Source organism: Arvicola amphibius, chromosome 10, assembly GCF_903992535.2.
Source record: "Arvicola amphibius chromosome 10, mArvAmp1.2, whole genome shotgun sequence".
Classification (NCBI taxonomy): Eukaryota; Metazoa; Chordata; class Mammalia; order Rodentia; family Cricetidae; genus Arvicola; species Arvicola amphibius.
The window spans coordinates 82,126,261-82,146,532 of NC_052056.1; the positions used below are offsets into that span (position 1 = coordinate 82,126,261).

Here is a 20,272-nt window from a genome sequence, read left to right on the forward strand (position 1 = left end):
ATTCAGATAAAAATAAGCAAGCTCTCGAGACTTGGAATTACGTGGGTACTGTGTAAGGAAAAGTGCAAAGTCATCTTTCCAGCCACATGAGGCTATATTTCTATATTATATATGTGTGTGTGCACACGCGTGTGCATATGAGTGAAGTCAGAAGACCACTAATGAGAGTTGGTTCTCTGCTTCTATATCAAACACAGGGGGTCATAATACTTGGAAACAGTCATTTTACCCTCGGAGAGACCTTGCTGGTCCTGTAGAAAGCTCGAATTCATCTCCCGTTCAGAGGGAGTTAAGCCACCCAATGACAGATGCCAGCCTGCACTGACTTTGGGTTTTGAGGAGGCTGTGATCTGACCTGGTCCCCACTGCTGCGGCAGTCTGAGGAGAGCCATGTCAACATACATTCCCTTTCTTCACTCAGAAGGCCCAAGCAGAGTCAGGCTGCTCAGCACAGTGACAAAGGAAGCTCTGACGTCACAGAAACACAGCGGAAGAGCTGCAGAACACGGTGAAACTGTCCTAAAATATGACTGTCTAGGGGCTCTGTGAAACCAGCTCCAAGACACAGCCCACTCAGGAAGTCACTCACCAGCTGCTTATCAAAAGCTCCACCAACTTGGCTGAGAACCAAGGGTTTCTGGGTAGTGGTGGCGCACGCCTTTAATTCCAGTACTCAGGAGGCAGAGGCAGACAGATCTCTGTGAGTTCGAGGCCAGCCTAGTCCACATAGTGAATTCCAATACAGTCAGAGCTACACAGTAAAACCCTGTCTCAAAAAAGAAAAAACCACATTAAAGAACCAGAGATTTCCAATCACATTTTTTTTCTTTTGGTTTTGGTTTTTCGAGACAGGGTTTCTCTGTGTAGCTTTGGAGCCTGTCCTGGAACTTGTTCTGTAGACCAGGCTGGCCTTGAACTCACAAAGATCCACCTGCCTCTGCCTCCCGAGTGCTGGGATTAAAGGTGTACACCATCACTGCCGGGCTCCACTTTTCTTTTCTTTTCTTTTTTTTTTTTTTAAAAAAAAAGACATCAAATACCTTCTTGCTGGGATGGAAGCTGCTTTCTCAGAAAGGAACAGCCAATGACCACTAACTAAACTCAGTCTCCTGTCTATCCGCATGGAGCTGGCATTGTGGCTAAAGTTAGGAAGCCACTGACTTGAAGAACAAGAGCTCACAGAAATGCAAATGTCGAGGCTTGGAAGTAATCGGGCCAGTCCCAGAGAAGAAATAAAGTCGACTCTGGGCCACATTTTGCCAGTGCCCTCGTTCTGGCAGGACGACATACCAGGGCTTGGCATTTCCTGGAAGGCTCATTTCCTAATATTCAGATAAAAATAAGCAAGCCCTCGAGACTTGGAATTACGTGGGTACTGTGTGAGGAACAATGAAACGTGACAGGCCTGAGTGGCTGATGGTGGCTCCGCTTTGAGATGTGACCTGACTGGAGCCACCTTCTTTATGGTAACTCCGACCCTGTGCGGAGGCAGGAAGGAAGGAATGACAACAGAGGACAGGAAGGCAGGATGGAACACCCACACTGATCATGATGCTACCTCCCCTTGTCCCTGGCGTCCCCTAAAATCTGTGTGTGTGTGTGCATGCGCGCGCACTTTCCCAAACCACTAAATCCCAACTTCTGCTGCTAAACCTAGGAATTCTGTACATAATCAGAACCAGTTAGTTGTTAGTTAACTAGGCATCATGGTTAGAGCACTGTCATAAACATCTCAGCTGTTTCCTTTGAGACAGCTCTCACTAGGTAGTCCAGTGGTCTCATACCCCTAACCCTCCCTCCTTCCGCCTCAGGAGCACTTTAAAGGCAGGAATGCGCCCTTTCTCCCCGCCCCTCATCCCCACCACTTAGGACAAAGGTCTTTCTTTGTATGTGTGCAGATGCACCTGTGTATGCACAAGTGTGTGGAAGCCAGAGGACATGGTAGGAGTTAATTCTTCAAGTGCCATCTACTTTATTGACTTACTTTTAGACAAGGTTTCTCATGGGATACCCAGTGCCCTGCCAGCATACTACACGCCACACTTTTAGGAGTTTGGGTTTTACACATGGCTTCTGGGGACAGAACGCAGCTCTTCAAACACTACCCAGAGCTGCCTCCCTAGCTCTGTTTCTTTCATGAAACAAAGGTTCCATTTCCTTTTTTAAAAAAAAAAAATCTTATTTTTTATTGATTTTTATTGAGCTCTACATTTTTCTCTGCTCCCCTCCCTCCCTCTCCCCCTCCTTCAACCCTTCCCCAAGGTCCCCATGCTCCCAATTTACTCAGGAGATCTTGTCTTTTTCTACTTTCTACTTCCCATGTAGATTAGATCTATGTAAGTCTCTCTTAGTGTCCCCATTGTTGTCTAAGTTCTCTGGGATTGCGGTTTGTAGGCTGGGGTTCCACTTTCAAAGATTTATTTATTTGATATGTCTGTGTACCACATGCATGCCTAGTGCCCAGAGAGGCCAGGAGAGGGCACTGGGTCCCCTGGAACTCGAGTTACAGATGGTTTGTGAGCTGTCATGTGGGTGCTTTGAACTGAACCCAGGTCCTCTACGAGAGAAGTGAGTGTTCCGGCCACAGAGCAAAGCATCTCTCCTGCTTCCACTTCCTTTTTACATGGTCTCATCCTTCCATGGAGCAAACTCAGGCACCGGACAAGCACCACGAGAGCGGAATCCTGGAATTCTTTGATTTGCTCTTGGCGTAATACACACCTCAATCAACAGTAAGGTTCCGGATTTTTTGTTTTGTTTTGTTTTCCTGGTAAAATACTTTGTATCCGCACTTTCTAAAGCACACTGTTTGGTCTTCATGGAAGCTGCTCTTCCTCCTTCCACTCACAGTTCATCAGCGGGAGAGTTCAGCAGAATTACTAAGCAAATAAACCCGGAACAGAGAGGTCTGGCAGCAAACACAGTTGGCCCTTGGTTAGCATGTGGCTGCTCTGAGAGCGGCAGAAACACCAGGCTCACCATGAGGAGCAAAGGCTGTCACTTTTTTAAAAAGCATAACAGAACATTTAATTCCACATTTAATTCGCCTTAACCATCAGACGCTGTGATATTGGCCACTTCTGCTGGTTGGCAGGAGGCTCTCCCACCAGAGGCTCCCACGGCTTCCACTGTAGCACCTTCCTTGCCAGACTTAGTTCATTTTCAGCCTGAAGAATCACTCTTCTACATGAAGAATCACCCTGAAGCTGGGCAGTGGCAGTGCACGCCTTTAATCCTGTAATCCCAGCACTCGGGAGGCAGAGGCAGGCAGATCTCTGTGAGTCTGAGGCCAGCCTGGTCTACAAGAGCTAGTTCCAGGACATGCTCCAAAGCTACAGAGAAACCCTGTCTCAAAAAAAAAACCAAAACAAAACAAAAAAAAGAATCACCCTGAAGCAAGTTTTTTCATTTTTTAACATCTGGCTCCGCCTTGACCATATCCAGCTTCTCACTGGTGATCTGCTCTATAGGCTGCATGTTTAGGGAACTGCTTCAGAACATCAAGAATCTTTGTATACAGTATTGTTAGCCTCTCATCTGGAGTGTCGCACAAAGCCAAACCCACGAGGCCAGTGGTCTTCTTCAGCACACCCGCCATCACAGCACCCCAAGGCTGTCACTTTTTAATTTATGTAGGTTTTTTGAGACAGGGTCTCTTTACATAACTCTGGCTGTCCTGGAACTCACTATGTAGACCAGGATGGCCTCAAACTCACAGAGATCCTCCTGCCTCTGCCTCTCAAGTACTGGGCTTAAAGGCATGTGCCACCACATCTGCTTCTATTTATTTATTTTTCTAAATGAGGTGTCACTGCACTGATGTCTTAACTTCTGAGCTGAAATGATCCTCCTGATCAGCTTCCTATATAGTTAGGGTGGCAAAGAGATGTGGAATTGCTGGAGCAGTCAGTGAAGTGGACAGATCTCAGCCTGTAGCTTCTGTGGTGGTTTGTTTGTTTTGCTGGTTTTCGAGACAGGGTCTCTCTGTGTAGCCCTGGCTGTCCTGAAACTCACTATGTAGACCAGGCTGGCCTTAAACTCAGAGATTCCCCTTGTTATTCTTTTGGTCCCCGCCCCTTTCCACGCCCACTCCCAGCGACCTCTGGTCTCTTGGAGTCATCCCGAATCTTTTCTCTTCCCTCTCTCTCTTCTCACTGCCTTTTTGCGTGTGCACACGCGCCTGTCTCTCTCCCTTCTCTGTCCCCCCACATCTCTCCCTCTCCCCTTTAATAAAGCTTTATGTCTATTTTCTGGGTCTGTGCCGTTAACCCGCCGCCCTGATCACACGTGTTCCGCGAGTCTCTGTGCAGCTACACCAGCCCACTGGGCTGACAGCTGCATCAGCTACTAACATCTTTAAGAACAAAACCCCTGCCTCTGCCTCCTGAGTACTGGGATTAAATGAAAACTCTCCTCTCCCCAGTCTACCCTCTAAAAAAATTCAGCTTATTAAACATTCCTAAACCCCAACTTTTTCATTTTTTTCCTCTTTGTGGGGGTAGATCTCCCCATGTTGTCCAAAGTGGTCTTAAATTCATAGGCTCAAGTGACCTCCAGTAGCTGGAACTGAGGGCATGTCACGGCTCACCCTGGAACCTGAGTCTTCTTAGTGGTTTCTGTTCAGGACCAACCCAGGTCTTGGTTTTCTATTTCCTCTTATCCACAACTTCAAGAGATTCATGTGGGGACCTTTTTCGCTTAGTCTCTGTTTGGATGAAGGCTTCATTCTAGACCCTGGCATCCCAAACAGTCTGGAATGTTCAGTTGGAGACACTACTCCAAGCCCCCCCACCCTGGAGCTGCCTCAATCCAGACTCTGCCCCTGAGAAAGCCCCTCAACGGCTGAAGCCTCCCCAGCGAAGCTCAAGACCACTCCTACAGGGTATTTAAACTGCCCCCGCCCTGCAGAACAAACACGTGTTCTCCTCAACTTCCCCTGGGGCCACCCAGGAATGCTGTGCTCGGAATAAACCTGGATTTATTATTACACCAGCAGCGACACATTCCCATTAACCAGGAACTAAACTTAACAGTCTCTATAAAGCGCAAATAAGAGCGCTGCCTCCCTCAGGCTATGCTGATTGAGACTGTGGATGACTTTGCTCTTGGTCTCCTGAACTCTATTGAATGAGCTTCACTCTCATCACCTGGATCACCCCCTCTCACTTCAGTGTAAATGAGAAAATCCCATTCTAATCAAGAGTTGGGGGTTTCCCTTTTTGTAGGTGGTTTAAAGAAGAGTCAAAAGAGAAACTATTGCTCTCTAGATTATTCTACATAAGTTTCTTAACAAAAATCTAGTTATTTCATATAGAGAACCAGATGCCTAAGGCTGTCCTGACTTTCCATCGCTATAACAGAACACTCGAGTTAATCAGCTTATAGAGAGTGCTTTATTTTAGCTGTTCACACTTGCGTGTTTCTAGGCCCTAACAGGGCCTACCCACTGCCTCCATGGTGGAGGACCAGATGGCAATGGCAGGGAGCAGGGGCGGGGTGAGGGTGGGGAAACAACACACAGACACACACACACACACACACACACACACACACAAAAAACTACCTCGAGGTCAGGAAACAGGGACCCAGCAGTCCCTGTCACACCCTCAATGACTTAAAGACAATAAAATAAGTGTTCTTAACAACTGAGCCATCACCTAAGTCCCAAGACTAACCCATTGTAAAGAAAAAGAAAAAAAAGCTAAATGCCACTTAACAGAATTCAAAGATGTGTTAATTACAAAATTTATGACAGGGGAGGGGGCCATCTGAATATCCAGCAATACATAAATTAGTAAGAGATGTAGGCATTTAAAATTATGCTGTGGGGACTGGTGGTAACAAGCCTGGGCCTGACTGGCAATCCCTGGACCCCCCAACAGACAGGACAGAAAGTTCGTGAAGGTGTGCCCTAGCCTGTCTGTCATTGAGCCATTTGATGGGCTGGATCAGAAAGAACAAACACAAGCTACTTCCCTCCTGAAACAGAGCACAAACTCACATGGCCTTCCTGCCAGCCACAGAACTCATCAGTGACACCCTGCCATCTACTGTGCTCCACTGATATCCCAGGGCCCTTGGGACAGCAGCAGATGGCATCTGTCCCACAGGAGGCTCCAGGAATCTACTACAATCAGGAAATCAGAATACTGCACACAGGCGCAGAGCCTCCAGATCTCCTCCTAACCTCCCAATATGCCCCCCCACTCCCACCCTCCCACCCCACCCCACCCCACCCCTGCCAAAATGAACAAAGCAGCCCCTCCCCAGACCATTAACCACCATTTCCCCAACTCTATTTGCTGAGAGCTTAATCCAAGAATTAAGATTCCAGGAATCAATGCCCGAGGGGAAGTGTTTGTCTGCGCCTGCGGCCCCACACTGCTGTGTTGACTACAGCCACCTTTTCGGTTCACTTATCGTCAGGTACTGGAAAGCTCAGACAGTCTCTATCTCATCCTCAGAATAACTAAATAATAGGATTCCCTTTTTCCTTTTCTTTCTCAGGCTGGAAGCAATCTCCCTATATAGCTGAGGATTGTCTTGAATGCCTGATCCTCCTGCCCCCGAGCTCCTAAGTGCCAGCACCACACAGACCCTCCACACTCTATCTGGTGCTGGGGATTAAATGCACACATCTGAACTACAGCTCCCTTTCTTTTGTTAAATAAAGGTCTCAACTATGTAACCCTGTCTAGCCTTAATCCATGCCCCTACCTGAGCTTCCCAGATGGCCCCGATTTAGGGTGCTATTGTTGAGACTACCACCATGACAGTGGGGAAGCTAGCATTTGGGAAACTTGCCCCAAAGTTTTCTTGCACCCCAAATCTTGTCTTAGTCTACCCCTTCCTACAGCGCATGGCAGCTACACCTGCAGTCCTAAGACTCCTGAAGTTGAGGCAGGAAGGGCACCTGTTTGAGGCCAGCCTGGGCTACATAGCAAGATGCTGTCATCTTCCCCATTGCCACCAGAAAGCAAATACATACATATATACATATGATTGACTTTCCACTTTTTGTAGTTTTTATAACTTATGCTGCTTTTTATTCCTGTCATTTTCTCGCTGAACACATACAATCTATTAGCTTTCTACTATATCCCTCTATAATGTGTGACTGACAGACACACAATACTGGTTCACTATTATTCCATCTGGGGAAAACAAGCCCCAGCTGGCTCTGCCGGGAATGCAGTCTCCGGCCCCAGAGTCCACTACTTTGGCAGCTCAAGGTTCCATTTTATCTTTCAGCCTCCTAACTGATCTCCAAGCTCCCTAACCTTACCCTCCAGTTCATCCCCCCCACACTCCCACGTGCACACCAGGATCATCTCTACATAAAAGTCAAGGGCAGCCAACTGTAACACTCCCTGGCTTAAACCCTGCAGTGGCTCTCTGGAGGATCAGGCCAAGCTCCTTACCCTAGCGGCCTAAGGCCATCTGCTGCTGCCTGCCTCTCTAGCCAGTTAGTGCCTCACTGGGCTTGCCTCTCCCGCAGTCTTTGCTCCCGCTGTCCACCCTCAGGCCCTGGAGCCTGCTCCCTTATTACCAGGTTAACTCTGCCTCAACCTCTGAATTACAGCTCCTGAGTCAGTTCCTCCAGGAAGCACTCTCTGTTGACCTTCCCCCATGCCCCAAAGGCTTCCTGGGTTTCCCCTGGCCAGGGTGTGTGGATTTAGCTTCCTGTATAGCAGTAGGATACCAGAAGATGAAAACCTTGGGCTGAGGGTCCAGTTTGATGGGGGATCACCTGGCTCCCACGTGGAAGGCGCTGGGCTCTATCCCTGGCCCCACAAAATAGAAAAAGGAAGAAAGAGAAAACTGTGGCTTTTCTAGTTTCACATCCCCAGCCAGCACACAACAAGCTCCCCACAAAGGCTGAGTAAATGAATAAACCTCCTTGAACCCAGCTATGTCCACACGAATAAAACTGGCTGTTTGTAGGCAAACATTAATTGGCACCCACTGTGTCCCTCCACCATGCTGGTCACTGGGCTATGAACATGAATAAAATCTCAATAGGCCATTCGTTAATCCTTGCAGATAACAAAAGCTTTGATCTAAAAGAATTATGTGGCCAGCCAGATGGCTTAGCATGTAGACGTAACAGCAACCTGACGTCTGTCCTCTGACCTCCACACAGGCACACATATAAATGAAATGCACAGTGTTTTAAGAAAGAAAGAAGTATCAGAGATGGTGGTGCACGCTTTTAGTCTCAGCACTCCGGAGGCAGAGGCAGGAATGGGAGTTTGGGACCAGACTGTCTATGGGTGGTGGAGGCTCACACCTTTAACCCCAGCACTCGGGAGGCAGAGGCAGGCAGATCTCTGTGAGTTTGAGGCCAGCCTGGTCTACAAGAGCTAGTTCCAGGACAGGCTCCAAAGCTACAGAGAAACCCTGTCTCAAAAAACAAAACAAAACAAAAAATAAAAGAAAAAAAAAAAGGACCTCAAAGTCGGGTCAAGACACCCCAAGACCAAGTTCTTAGCATAAAGGAGATCTATTTGCCCAGAGGGACAAAGAGCATGAGATAAGAGACAAAGACACAGAGAGGGGTTAAGAGAGGATGGAAATAAGAACAAGAAGAGGGGAGAAAAGGGGGTGTGGGAGAAGGGAAGGTATATTTGCCAGAGGGACAAAGGACTCTGAACAGAGGAAACTTGGCAGTTTATAAAGGAAAAAGGGGAACACCCCTGCTAGGATGAGGTGTTTAAGTTAATTAGGGTATGTTAAGTTAAATAGGCATATTAATTAGGATAGCCAAAGGAGGTCTGTCTTTTGTTTTTGTTTGTTTTTTTGTTTTGTTTTGTTTTTTGAGACAGGGTTTCTCTGTATAGCTTTGGAGTCTGTCCTCAAACTAGCTCTTGTAGACCAGGCTGGCCTCAAACTCACAGAGATCCATCTGCCTGTCTCCCAAGTGCTGGGATTAAAGGTGTGAGCCCACCATCACCAGACTCAAAGGGGGTTTTTCACTGCTGGACTTCAACACTACAGAGTGAGTTCCTAGACAGCCAGGGGTACACAGGGAAACCCTGTCTCAAAAAACAAACAAAAAAACTCAACCAACCAGCCAACCAAACAAACAAAAGAACTTAATCTAACGATTTAGCAAGGAAGAGGGAAGGGGAGAGAACAGTAAAAGGCAAAGTCTATCTGCGATGTATTTGCTATATATTCAGGCCTTCTAGAGCCCTTCACTCTACAGTGTTCAGGCCAACTGAGGTTGCTTAGTGAGAGCTAGTCGTGTAACCCAGAGACGACAAAGCCATCTGGATTTTCATTCTTCCTCCTGAAGAAGTCCTGCAGGGAGCTTTGTCTCCGCCTTTGTCCTGGTGGTAAAGACAGTTCTCCCAGGAGATGGCCAAGAGGAAAATGACCAAATACAACTCTAGTCTCAGCATGTTCTGGGTGCCAGTGGCTGCCGAGTCTTTGTGGATAACCTTGCACTGTGCACTTGGCGTGAGTCCCCATGACAACGTCCACTACAAATACTGCATTATGGTGTATTGTTATCATTATGGTCCTTATGGACCTCAAGAACAACAAGTTGGCCTTCCTTGGCTCCGGACACAGCCACTACAGGTCGAGTTCCCCTTCAGATCTGTCTGACAAAAGCACAGCAAGAGGATGTTGTCAAAAGGGGGCCACTGAATTCTGGGTTCTTCTGTCAGTTATCCGATGGCACCTCCTTGCTCTGACGACACACTAAGTACCTAGTAGTCATTCAAACCTTCCAGCTCCTTTGATGTCCAAGCGCTCAAGGTAGAAATTAGAACCTCAAGGAGATGGTTCTGGGGAACTGCAGAGCCACATACACACACAACACCTATCCTAGAGGAGCCCTGCAGGAGCCCCACATTTCAACAAGATTTCCTCTCCCTTTCCACCTACAGGAGCCCCTCTCCAGCTCAGTCTGGGCCATTCTGCTTATCCTTTCGAGGCCAGGCCATTGCTCATGGTGGCACTGATGTGGACACCCTTCTTGTTAGGCATTATGTTGATGCCAGTACAGAACGGGGTCACAGGGAGGTGACCAGCTTATAAGATGGACATCAGACGCCACAGACGACAAATGAAGAGACCAAGGGACAAGAAACACATCTGTGACTGAGGAGCAGGGAGACCTCTGCGGAGAACGGGGTGCCAGCAAGGCTGGCAATGCTCAGACCCTGGTCTCTCTCTCTCAGGGACAGTCTCCTGACACTGGAGCCCCATCTGGTCTCAATTTGTGAAAATCCACCTGCTTCAATCTACCTTTCTTAGAGCTTTTCAGAAAAGCTCTAAGAAAGGGGGTGCCTCTAGGGAACACTCGCTCTGGGTCACACAAAATCCTAAAAGGCAGGCACCACCACTCTCCCTAAAAGGTGTCACCCAGTCACATGACTCCTACCTACCATCTTCCCATACAACTACACTGCTATTTAAAACAGAAAAGTCAGACATGGTGGCTCACATCTTTAATCCCAGCCACCAGGAAGCAGAGGCAGGAGGATCTCTGTGAGTTTGAGGCCAGCTGGGCCTACATAGTCAGTCCCAGAACAGCTAAGACTCAGAGTGAAACTCACTACAGACCCTCAGCAAGTTCGGTTCTAAAAAGCCAGGCCCACCATCAATGACTCAGCCAGGGGTAAGCGTTCCATTTCAAGGAGCCACTGTGACTGGGGCAGGAGCTGCTGTCACACGCAGAGCACAGGCCTCAAGGAGGCTGCTTCTTCCAGACAGAGCTCTTTACTTTCTGCAGAACAGTCTTTTCAGGCGCCCAGCACTTCTGTCTGCTGGCACTTCCATTCCCACAGGAACAAGGCTGAGGAATCTGAATCCTCTGTGAGGGAGGCCCTCTCTGGCGAGCAGGCAGCATTTCCATTTCCTTAGAGGACACAAGAAGTGACCCAAGGGTGTGCTTGCCTAATCCCCAAGCAACTGCTCCTTTTATGGGAGTGCCTGCCAGTCAACAGGGTTCATGTGGACAGATAAAGGCACAGTCCACAGGCCTGTAGAAATAAGTTCAAGAAAGGAGGCCGCTAAGGCAGTTTAGGGCAGTGGCCCTCCACTTTCCTAACCCTGTGACCTTTAATACGGTTCCTCAAGTTGTGGTGACCCCCAAACCATAAAACTGTTTTCACTACTGCTCTATAACTGTAATTTTGCTACTGTTAAGAATTACAGTGTAAACATCTGTGTTTTCCCATGGTCTTAGGCCACCCTTGTAAAAAGGTCATTCAATCTCCAGAGGGGTCATGACCCACAGGTTGAGAACCACTGGTTTAGGTGGCAAAGGTTCTTATTGTGCAAGTCTGAGTTCAATCCCTCCTTCCCACAGAGGAAGAGAAGAACTTACTCCTCAAGTTGTTCTCTGACCCCTACTTGTACACCAACACCCATCTGCACCCGAAAAAAAGTCAGCCAGGCGTGGGGGTACACACCTTTAGTCCCAACACTTGGGAGGCAGAAGCAGGCGGATCTGTGGGCCAGCATGGACTCTGTGGGCCAGAGTAAGTACCAGGACAGCCAGGACACAAACATGGTGTCCCCCCCCCAAAATGAAAAGGCCACTAATGGTGTCTGCATTTAGGGAGTAGCAGAACGGACAAGAGAGCCGGGAAAAGAGAAAACACGTGGGCCCAGAGCCTACAGCACCGACATCATTTTAATGTCCTGAGCTGTGCTAAAACTCGCAGGCTGCAATTAAAATAGTGTAAGCGGACACATGCCCACTGCAGTTAAGCCCAAGTGAGTCCTCCAACAAGACACACTTTATGGCAGCCACAAAACATCCCCTCAGGCTGGGAGAAGCCTACTCTACAATTTAAAACACTTCCTCCTGCCAGCAGAGAGAGAGAGAGAGAGAGAGAGAGAGAGAGAGAGAGAGAGAGATCAAGTGCAAGCCCGATCAGATTATGAAACTCTGTGCTGAGAGTCACTCCCCATGTTTCCTAGAGCCACCAAGTCACACGACCCTTGACCCTTCCGACTGTACAAAGGTATGATGTTTACTAGGCTAAAGGCAAGTCTGAATTTAAAGTTTTCTAAATGAGACCCTATTCATCTGTTGGGATGACATCAATTACTCTTTCAAAAAGAGATCCCCAGGTGTTAAGGAGCTCTCTCTGTGTACTCAGACACGTATGTGCATAGGCACACAGGGCAGCACGGACACAAGAGTGTGGAGGCCAGAGGGAAAACTCGGTGCCCCCGCCTCAGGTGCCCCCCCGCCCCGCCACAGGTGCCCCCTGCCTCAGGTGCAGTCCACCTTGTTCTATGAGACACTGCCTCTCACAGGCCTGCAGTTTGCTGGTGTGCTCCAGGGATCCTCCTGTCTCCCCTGTCCTGGGGGAGCCAAATGGATGACAATGGTATTGTCAGCAATCCTGGCTTTTTACATGGGTTCTGGGGACCGAATGCAGGTCTTCCTACCGCTCCGGTTCCAGCCACTACTCGCTACTGAATGTTGAACACTAACCAAAAGCTGTGTTAGGGTTTAAAGTCACCACTCACCTGACCATTATCATCATACAGTCCTTCCCAAGAGCTGTTCAGAGAGGTGCAGTGACCTGCCTACAATCACACAGCACGAAAACAGCCAAGTCCAGCCCACAGTCTACAATTCCAAAGCCCAATGTTCTTTAACCCTTTATCACAGACACGCCATTTCCTCAGGAGTTCACAGAATAGTCTCTTGAAACCATGCCCAAATAAATACATGGAATCAAAGGGGTGTGCACCCCCCTCCCCAGCTGAAACCTGGAGATTGTAATAGGAGAAAGTCAAATGAATCTAGCAGGATTTTAAATTTAATTTTTGTGTGCAAGTGTCCTTCCTACCACAGAACTGTATGGAAATGCTGAGGACTGACAGACCCCGTCCGAGCAGACCACGAGTGATTGAAGTTACTCAGCAATAGTTGGTTTCTGAAGGCGTCATGCTTTTCAAACAAGGAAACCAGGGAGGGAGAGGCAGGCGGATCTCTGAGTTCGTGGTCAGCCTGCTCTACAGAGCGAGTTCCAGGATGACAAACAGGGATGTTACACAGAGAAGCCCTGCCCCCCCAAAAAAAACAATAAAAACACGCTCCAGGTTTTTAGAGAGGCTAGAATCACCCACCAGCAGGCTGTTTGACTCACTCCCCACCAATCCCTCCGCTAAACAGCCGTCTATTAACTGTTCCACCTACAGAGTTCCAGTAGCTGTTCTGGCTGAGACAGAATAGTCACATATAGCAGAGTTGCAGCTTGCAGGCGGGCAGGGTCGCGTGCTGAAAAGCACACCTATCGTACCTATCGTGTTATTACTAAAGTGGAGAGCCACTCTGCCCACAGCACGAAACATCTCCCAGAAACGGCAGAGAAGCAAAACAAGGGTTGCCATTTCTTGTGCAGACACGGAATTCTCAATTTAGCCACGAAAGACGGATTTTGTCTCTTATTCTCCAAAATGGAAATTGCCACCAGGGATACCACAAACTGGGTAAATTACATCTCGGAGCAATGTTCTATGTGCCAAGCTGCAAAGCCCATGAATACAAGGGGTGTATTAATGGAAAGACTGATACCATCTTACTACAGTGGCCTCTCTGTGGAGGCAGACAATGAACTGTTGAGGGGTTTCCAGGGATTCTGAATTCTGAATGTACAAGACCCCTTGGAAGAGGGCTGGCTGGGTGCTGAACAATCCTTCTTCGGAAAGCCTGCCAAAAACCCCTTACACCAGCTTCTGGCAGGAGAAGCTAGGCACTGCGGGCCTAGGGAAGCTCAGACTTCCCAGACAAAGGAGGTAGGTGGGCCAGAGATAGCTAGATCAGTCAACCCCAGACTCGGCGCTTCAGACTCAGGACCAGTTGGAAGAGAAGCGAAAAGGGAAGTCAGTCACTCAGAGCAAACCACAGGCGAGGTGTGGAGGACGATAACGTGGGCGGGCACATGCCTTCCAGAGGCTGGGCAGGCCCTGGACTATAGCGAGGGGGGGTCAGCAGTCAGCTCCCAGCCCCCATTTACTCTGTGGCCAGAAGCAATTTCAGGAACCCAAAGACAACCGTGAGGCGCAGCTAGCCATGCTAGAACTCCCTCCATCCCTTCTCTCCATGAAGGCCGGGATGCCTGGGGAAATGGAGCCTCTTGCTATCCACGGACCGTGCACAGAACAAGCAAAGGAAGGAACTCTTGAGCCAACTCTGCTAGGGCCTTTGACGGGAAGGCGCACTTGGGGAGCCGGCAGCCACGGGACCCCTTCCCACCTCAACCCTGGCTGTCTGTGGCCTGGAGCCTCTGAACTTCGAGGACCCCTCTCGGAATCTCATCCCAGACTCAGCTACAGACCTCTGCTCCCCACACGCCCATCTAGGAACCGTCCGTCAGCTCCGGCTAGTCTCCCGATCCGAGCCGCATGGACTGGCTCCAGTGCCCAGACGACTTTCCAAGCTTTCCCCTCGAAGCGTTTCCAAATCCGAGCCTAATCTACCTGCCTTGGTGCCCTAGAGTCCTCGAGTCCTCGGGAGACTCAGCCGCAGTCCCCTCCACAGCTACCAACCCAATCTCAGAGCCCTCGCTCCCTCTCGCGGCCCCCACACACCGCAATGTTCCAGGCTCCAATCGCCGTCTCGAGCCGGCCTGGGGCCCTCCGAGACCCCAATCCTCGCCCCAGGGCCCCGCTCCGGCTGCCAGCGCGCCGTCCGAGCGCCCCCCTCGCCCCGTCCCAAGGAGCTCACCTCCTCCATCCCCCGGACCATGTCGCCGAGCTGCGCGTCGTCCTCCAGCAGCTCGTGCAGCTGCATCAGCGACAGCCCCGCGAAGCGCGACTCGTTCGCGGCGCCCGCCATCCCGCCACTCGGCCGCCGCCGCCGCTGCCGCCACTCTGGCCGCCAGGCTCCGCCGACCGGAAGCGCCGCCCTCAGGCCCCACCCCCCGCGGGGGGGCACGTGACGCCAGCGCTGGGTGTGACGTCATTGGCGCGCGAGGGCGGCGCGCGAGGGCGCCGCCCGGGTCCGAGGCTTCTGAGAAGGGACATTGAGGGCATTGTGACTGTACCCACACGATCGTGATGTCACTGCGGTGAGCGTGAGTATGTTGTGAGGCCGTAAGATTCTTCTTTTTCACCCCCTCGAGAAAGAAAAGAAAAAAGGACTCAAAGGGCAGGCAAGCTGGTCTTGGTGACTCTCGCCTTCATTCCCTGCTCTTGTGAGTTCGAGGCCAGCAAGGTCTATTTGAGAGCGTTCCCAAGCCGGCCAGGTCTACACAGTGAGACCCTGACTCAAAAACAAAATAAAAACAAAAAGCAAACAGAAGAAACGCCTGAAGCTCTGAGTCAAGACTGATCCCAGAGCCCTGAAGGAGACGGAGTGGGAAACACATCCAGGTGCCATGGACTCCCCTGGAATGTGGTACAGTATTAGGCATTGAGTATAGAATTTAAAAAGCAAAGCTTTTTCTATATGCGCGGGTGTCTGTCATGTGGGTAAAGTGCCCTCTGAGGCCTGAAGATGGTGTTCATCCCCTGATGACCCACCCCTACTGTCCCATAATTTATCTCTTTAACTTTTTGAAGCAGAATCTCAGTGTAGCCCAGGCTGACCTCAAACTCACAGCAATCCGCCTATGGCACCATCTGAAATGCTAGTATTGCAGACATGAGCCACCATGCCTGCTGAGTGTACAGTTCTGAATAAAACAGGACACCCCTCCTACATATAGCTGACAGGGGGGCCCCAAACAGAAATAATGATTACACACCCTAGGAAATCAAAGAAACATGATGCCAAAATAGCATAGAACTTTATAGAGAACTATAAGAGATGACCTTCTAGAAGAAGGTAGCAACTGAGATCTGAAGAAGGGATGAACCCACTGCCATTCCTGTAGGACGCTCAAGCATCAAGTCCAGCGTGTGTGAAGGCCCGGAGGCAGGACAAGCTGGGGACATTTCATGAATGAGAGAAATATGTGGGAGAAGGACACACGTGGGTGGCCCCTTTGAGCATGCCAGGGGGGAAGATGCCCACACCTCCAGGTGAACCAAGCTGGGCCTTGCAGAGACCTCACAATTTAGAGTACTGCTCAGTCTCTCTAGCTGTCTGGAGATGGAGGGATGAGGGGATTCATGACCCTGCTTTAGACTTCGTCACAGTTCTAGTTAGAAGAAACCTAAGACCCAGGGTAATCTCTACATATCCATTTGGAAACTGAGGCCCTGGAACAAGGAAGCTGGGCTCCCCACCCACAAATCCTCATGGGCAGGACTCCTCCTCACAGCCTGGCACCCATCACACCTACGTACCGAGCCGATTGCGTCATCATGTGTAACTGGCCCTGAGCACAGTCAGGCATTCAGGAGATACTTATTGGCTGACTGGTGGCCTTCGTGTGTGAAGATGAGATTTCTGTGACTCCTTAGTAGAATATGTGGTCTGAGTTGTCTACCTGTGCCTTTGGCTGGTCTCCACTGACTCAGTCCTCCTGCCCTCTGTGCTTGGGAGAGACACACAAAGTTAGAGGAGGTGTTTCCTTTAAACTCCAAGCAGAAGGTTTCACAGACATCAGGAAGGGGACTTTTCGTTTTCTTCAAGAAATATGATCCTGAGGGAAAAGAACCTGATGGAGATGGAAAAGGATGGAAGTAGCGAGTTTACGGTATTCTAGCTTTCTCTCCTGGAAAAGATCACACCTGCCTCAGAGGTATGGCTTCACTCTCAGGAAGTATTGCCTGAGTTTTAAGAACGAACGTCTTCACAGTGCCCGTGGATGATGAGAGTAGGGTAAAGGGCATGGGCGCAGAGGAAGGAGCCCGTTTCACTAAGCTCCCAGATTATGACATGGAGACTTACTATTAGTTTTGATACTATTAGACCTAGCTTTGGCTAGCTCTTTTATTAACCTATTTCTCTTTATCTACCTTTTGCCTTGGGGGTTTTTAGTTTTTTGTTTGCTTGCTTGCTTTGTTTTTTGGTTTTGTTTTGCTTTTTCTTCTGTATATCCTACTTTCACTGCTTCTCCTGTTTACTGGCTGAGCATCTCCCTTGTTCTCTCCTCTCTTCTCTCATTCTTCTCTCTCATTGTAGATCTCCTCTCCTATTTATTCTCTTTGCCCACCAGCCTCCCCTATCCCTCTCCTGCCTAGCTATTGGCCATTCAGCTCTTTATTAGACCAATCAGGTACCTTAGGCAGGCAAGGTGAAACAAATGTAACACACCTTTATATAATTAAACACATATCCTTACATGGATAAACAAATGCAACATAAACGAATGTAACACATCTTTGTCCAGTTAAAACCACATTCCACAGCAGCAAGGCAGTTTCTGAATGGTTCTCCTGCACACAGCGACAACTCAAGGGTACCACATCCCAACATTCCAGCTTTGCACATCCTCAGAGCTCCTCACCCCTGCTCCTTTGCCACTGACCTATCCAAGTCAGATACCACTTTCTTTGTCAAAGAAAACCACAAAATCATCTTGTTTCTGCCACTCCAAAAATGTCCAGTGGCTCTCAAAGGGGCTAAGAGAAATAGAGGAAGCCATTGTCAAGGTTCTGGGTGCTGTCTGTGGAGGGCTCTGCCAGAGCTGGACTTTCTCTTCTTTGTTTTGGATGTGTGGTGTTTGTTTCTCTCTGCACCTACATCTCCTGAAAGACTTGTGGGTTAACAGCACTTTGCTCTGAGGAATCAAGGGCCACCTATGTACATGACTGCCAGTGCGCTTTCTCAAAGGGAACATTGTTGCTGGGTAAACCAGGTATCTCCTGTTACACAGTATCAGGAATTGTCAGGAAAGCAAGCAGAACTTGCAAAAAAGAAAAAAATCCTTCCTATAATTTGATTTTGTTTGTTTTATTGGATATTTTTGTTTTTGGAAACAGAGTTTATGTAGCCCTTAGCTGTCTTGAAACTTGCTCTGCAGACCAGGCTGGCCTTGGAAACCTTCTACAGAGATTTGTTTGCCTCTGCCTCCCAAGTACTAGGATTAAAAGCATATATCACCATGCCTGGCTTATACTTTTAATGGTAAAATCTTTTAACTTTAGGTAGAATTCCTTCTCTTCAGTGGTCACTGATAGAATTATTCATAAATGGTGTCCAGTTTAAAGCCAGGTATGGTAGCTCATGCCTGTAATCTCAGCATTTCGGAAGCTGAAGCAAGAGGATTGCTGTTGGATGCCTGGGGTATATATACAGTATATTCCAGACCAGTCTTGGCTGTAGTATAAGACTTCATCTCAAAAGTAAAGTGAGGAGGTTTCTGCTTGGAGAAGGTGGGGAGAGTAAGGTGTACCCGGCTCAGGCTGTGCAGCTGTGTGTGGGTGCTAGAGGAATGATTCCCCAAGGCATCAGGTGTGAGCCGCACCCCTTTGAAGACTCACAGCCTGATGCGCTGCCATACTCTCACACCTAGATACCCGGAGTTACCTACACACTAGTCATCCTCAAGGGTAAGTGGAGATACTGAGCTGGGCTTTGGGGAGTAAGAGAAGATATTATTGCATGTGCTGTGAAAACAGGATGTGAGCTTATCAAGAGGGTTGTGTGTAGGGGTTTGGGTTTTTGAGGCAGGATCTCACGATGCAACCCAAACTGGCCTGAAACTCGGTGGTTCTCCTGCATTCGCATCGCAAATGCTGGGATGACTAAATATGTGCCGCCACATTTATCTCATAGTTGGTTATTTTGTTAAAGATTTATAATTAATGATGCGTGGGTTGTGTGTATGTGAGTGTACAAGAATGTAGACCAGAAGAGGGTGTTAGGTCCCCTAGAGCTGGAATTACAGGTAGATGTGAGCTGCCCGATGTGGGTGCTGGGAACCGAACTCCGGTCCTCCTGGAGCAGTATATACTCTTAACTGCTGAGCGTCTCTATAGCCCTGAAGTTGATTATTTTGATATGAGGTTTAAGTCTTGGCTTTTTTTTTTTTTTTTTTTTTTTTTTTTTTTTTTTTTTTGGTTTTTCAAGACAGGGTTTCTCTGTGGCTTTGGAGCCTGTCCTGGACCTAGCTCTTGTAGACCAGGCTGGTCTCGAACTCACAGAGATCCGCCTGCCTCTGCCTCCCGAGTGCTGGGATTAAAGGCGTGCGCCACCACCGCCCGGCTAAGTCTTGGCTTTTAAGTATGCTTACTAGGTTAAGAAAGAAACATCACAGAGTGACCTGAAGGAAGCCTTCTATCCTTTCTCCTCAATTCCATTTCCTTTCTTCCTGTTCAGAGAATAGTCAATATCTGCTCTCTGTCTCTGTCTCTCTCTATTGCTCTTCCAGCTACAGCGTTATATGATCCAGACCAGCTATCCTGCAGGATTCTAGAGGCGGCTCTGGTTTCCACCAGCCATCTTGCCTTGGTCTGCTGGGGTTGCCGGAGGGTCCACCGCATTTCAGGTGTTTGTTAATGTGGTTTCTAGTAAATCACAGCCAGGGTGTCAGTCTTGCTGGGCAAGTGTTTTATCCACTAAGCCATCGGGCCATTTCACTCGCCCCTGTTCCCTCTTCCTCCTTCCTTCCCCCTTTCTTCCTTCCTTTACAGATTTCCCTGTGCAGCCATGGCTAACCTGGACTTTATTATGTAAACCAGGTTGGCCTTAAACGTGTCTGTATTCTGTCTCCACTCGCAAGTGCTGGTGTTAGAGGCCTGTGCCATGTGCCACTTTAGCCATGCTAACTATTACTAAGTGCTTAGTTGTGTGTCACTGCGGACATTTACACAGCAGGCCGCCATCACCACCTTAGAGCTCCTTTGTGACTGCCCCACTCCTTTGTCTCCACTCCGCCCCCTCCCAGCCTGGTGACCACATCCTGAGCTCTGTCTGTGTGCTTGGCAGATTCAGGGCCTCCTGGAAGCGAGATCAAACAGACTCTTTCTACAGTTGCCTCCTCTCACTCACCAAGCCTTCAACGTCAACTGTGTTATAGACCAGATCAGAATTTCACTCGTTTGACCAGCCTGGTCTACAAGAGCTAGTTCCAGGACAGGCTCCAAAGCCACAGAGAAACCCTGTCTCGAAAAACCAAAAAAAAAAGAATTTCACTCGTTTTAAGTCTGTGTTTTATGTGTACATGCATGTACACATAACGTGTGTACCATGGCATGCTTGTGGAGGCCCAAGAACAGCTTTCATGGGTGAGTTCTCTGCTTTCACCTCATTGAAGCAGGGTGTCTGCTGTGATTTCTCTGCACCGCATGTTCCAGACTAACTGGTCCGTGAGTTCCTGTCCTGTTTGTCTCTGCCTCCTCTCTCTGTGTGGGAGAGCTTGGATTAGAGATGCTTGTAACCATACCCAGCTCCTTATTGGGT

General features: G+C 48.9%; 1 protein-coding gene and 1 pseudogene across 1 annotated transcript in view; both read right to left on the reverse strand.

Annotated features, from left to right (window-relative positions):
- Positions 1 to 14,867, reverse strand: part of Vps37b (VPS37B subunit of ESCRT-I) — a 29,455-nt gene extending 14,588 nt beyond the window's left edge. The window contains exon 1 of the mRNA XM_038346254.1: positions 14,705 to 14,867. Within this exon, the coding sequence (XP_038202182.1) occupies positions 14,705 to 14,815 (111 nt within the window). The 5' untranslated portion in view covers positions 14,816 to 14,867. The remainder of the gene's footprint in view (positions 1 to 14,704) is intronic.
- LOC119824960 lies at positions 3,039 to 3,598 on the reverse strand (annotated as a pseudogene).
- Positions 14,868 to 20,272: the final 5,405 nt, after the last annotated feature.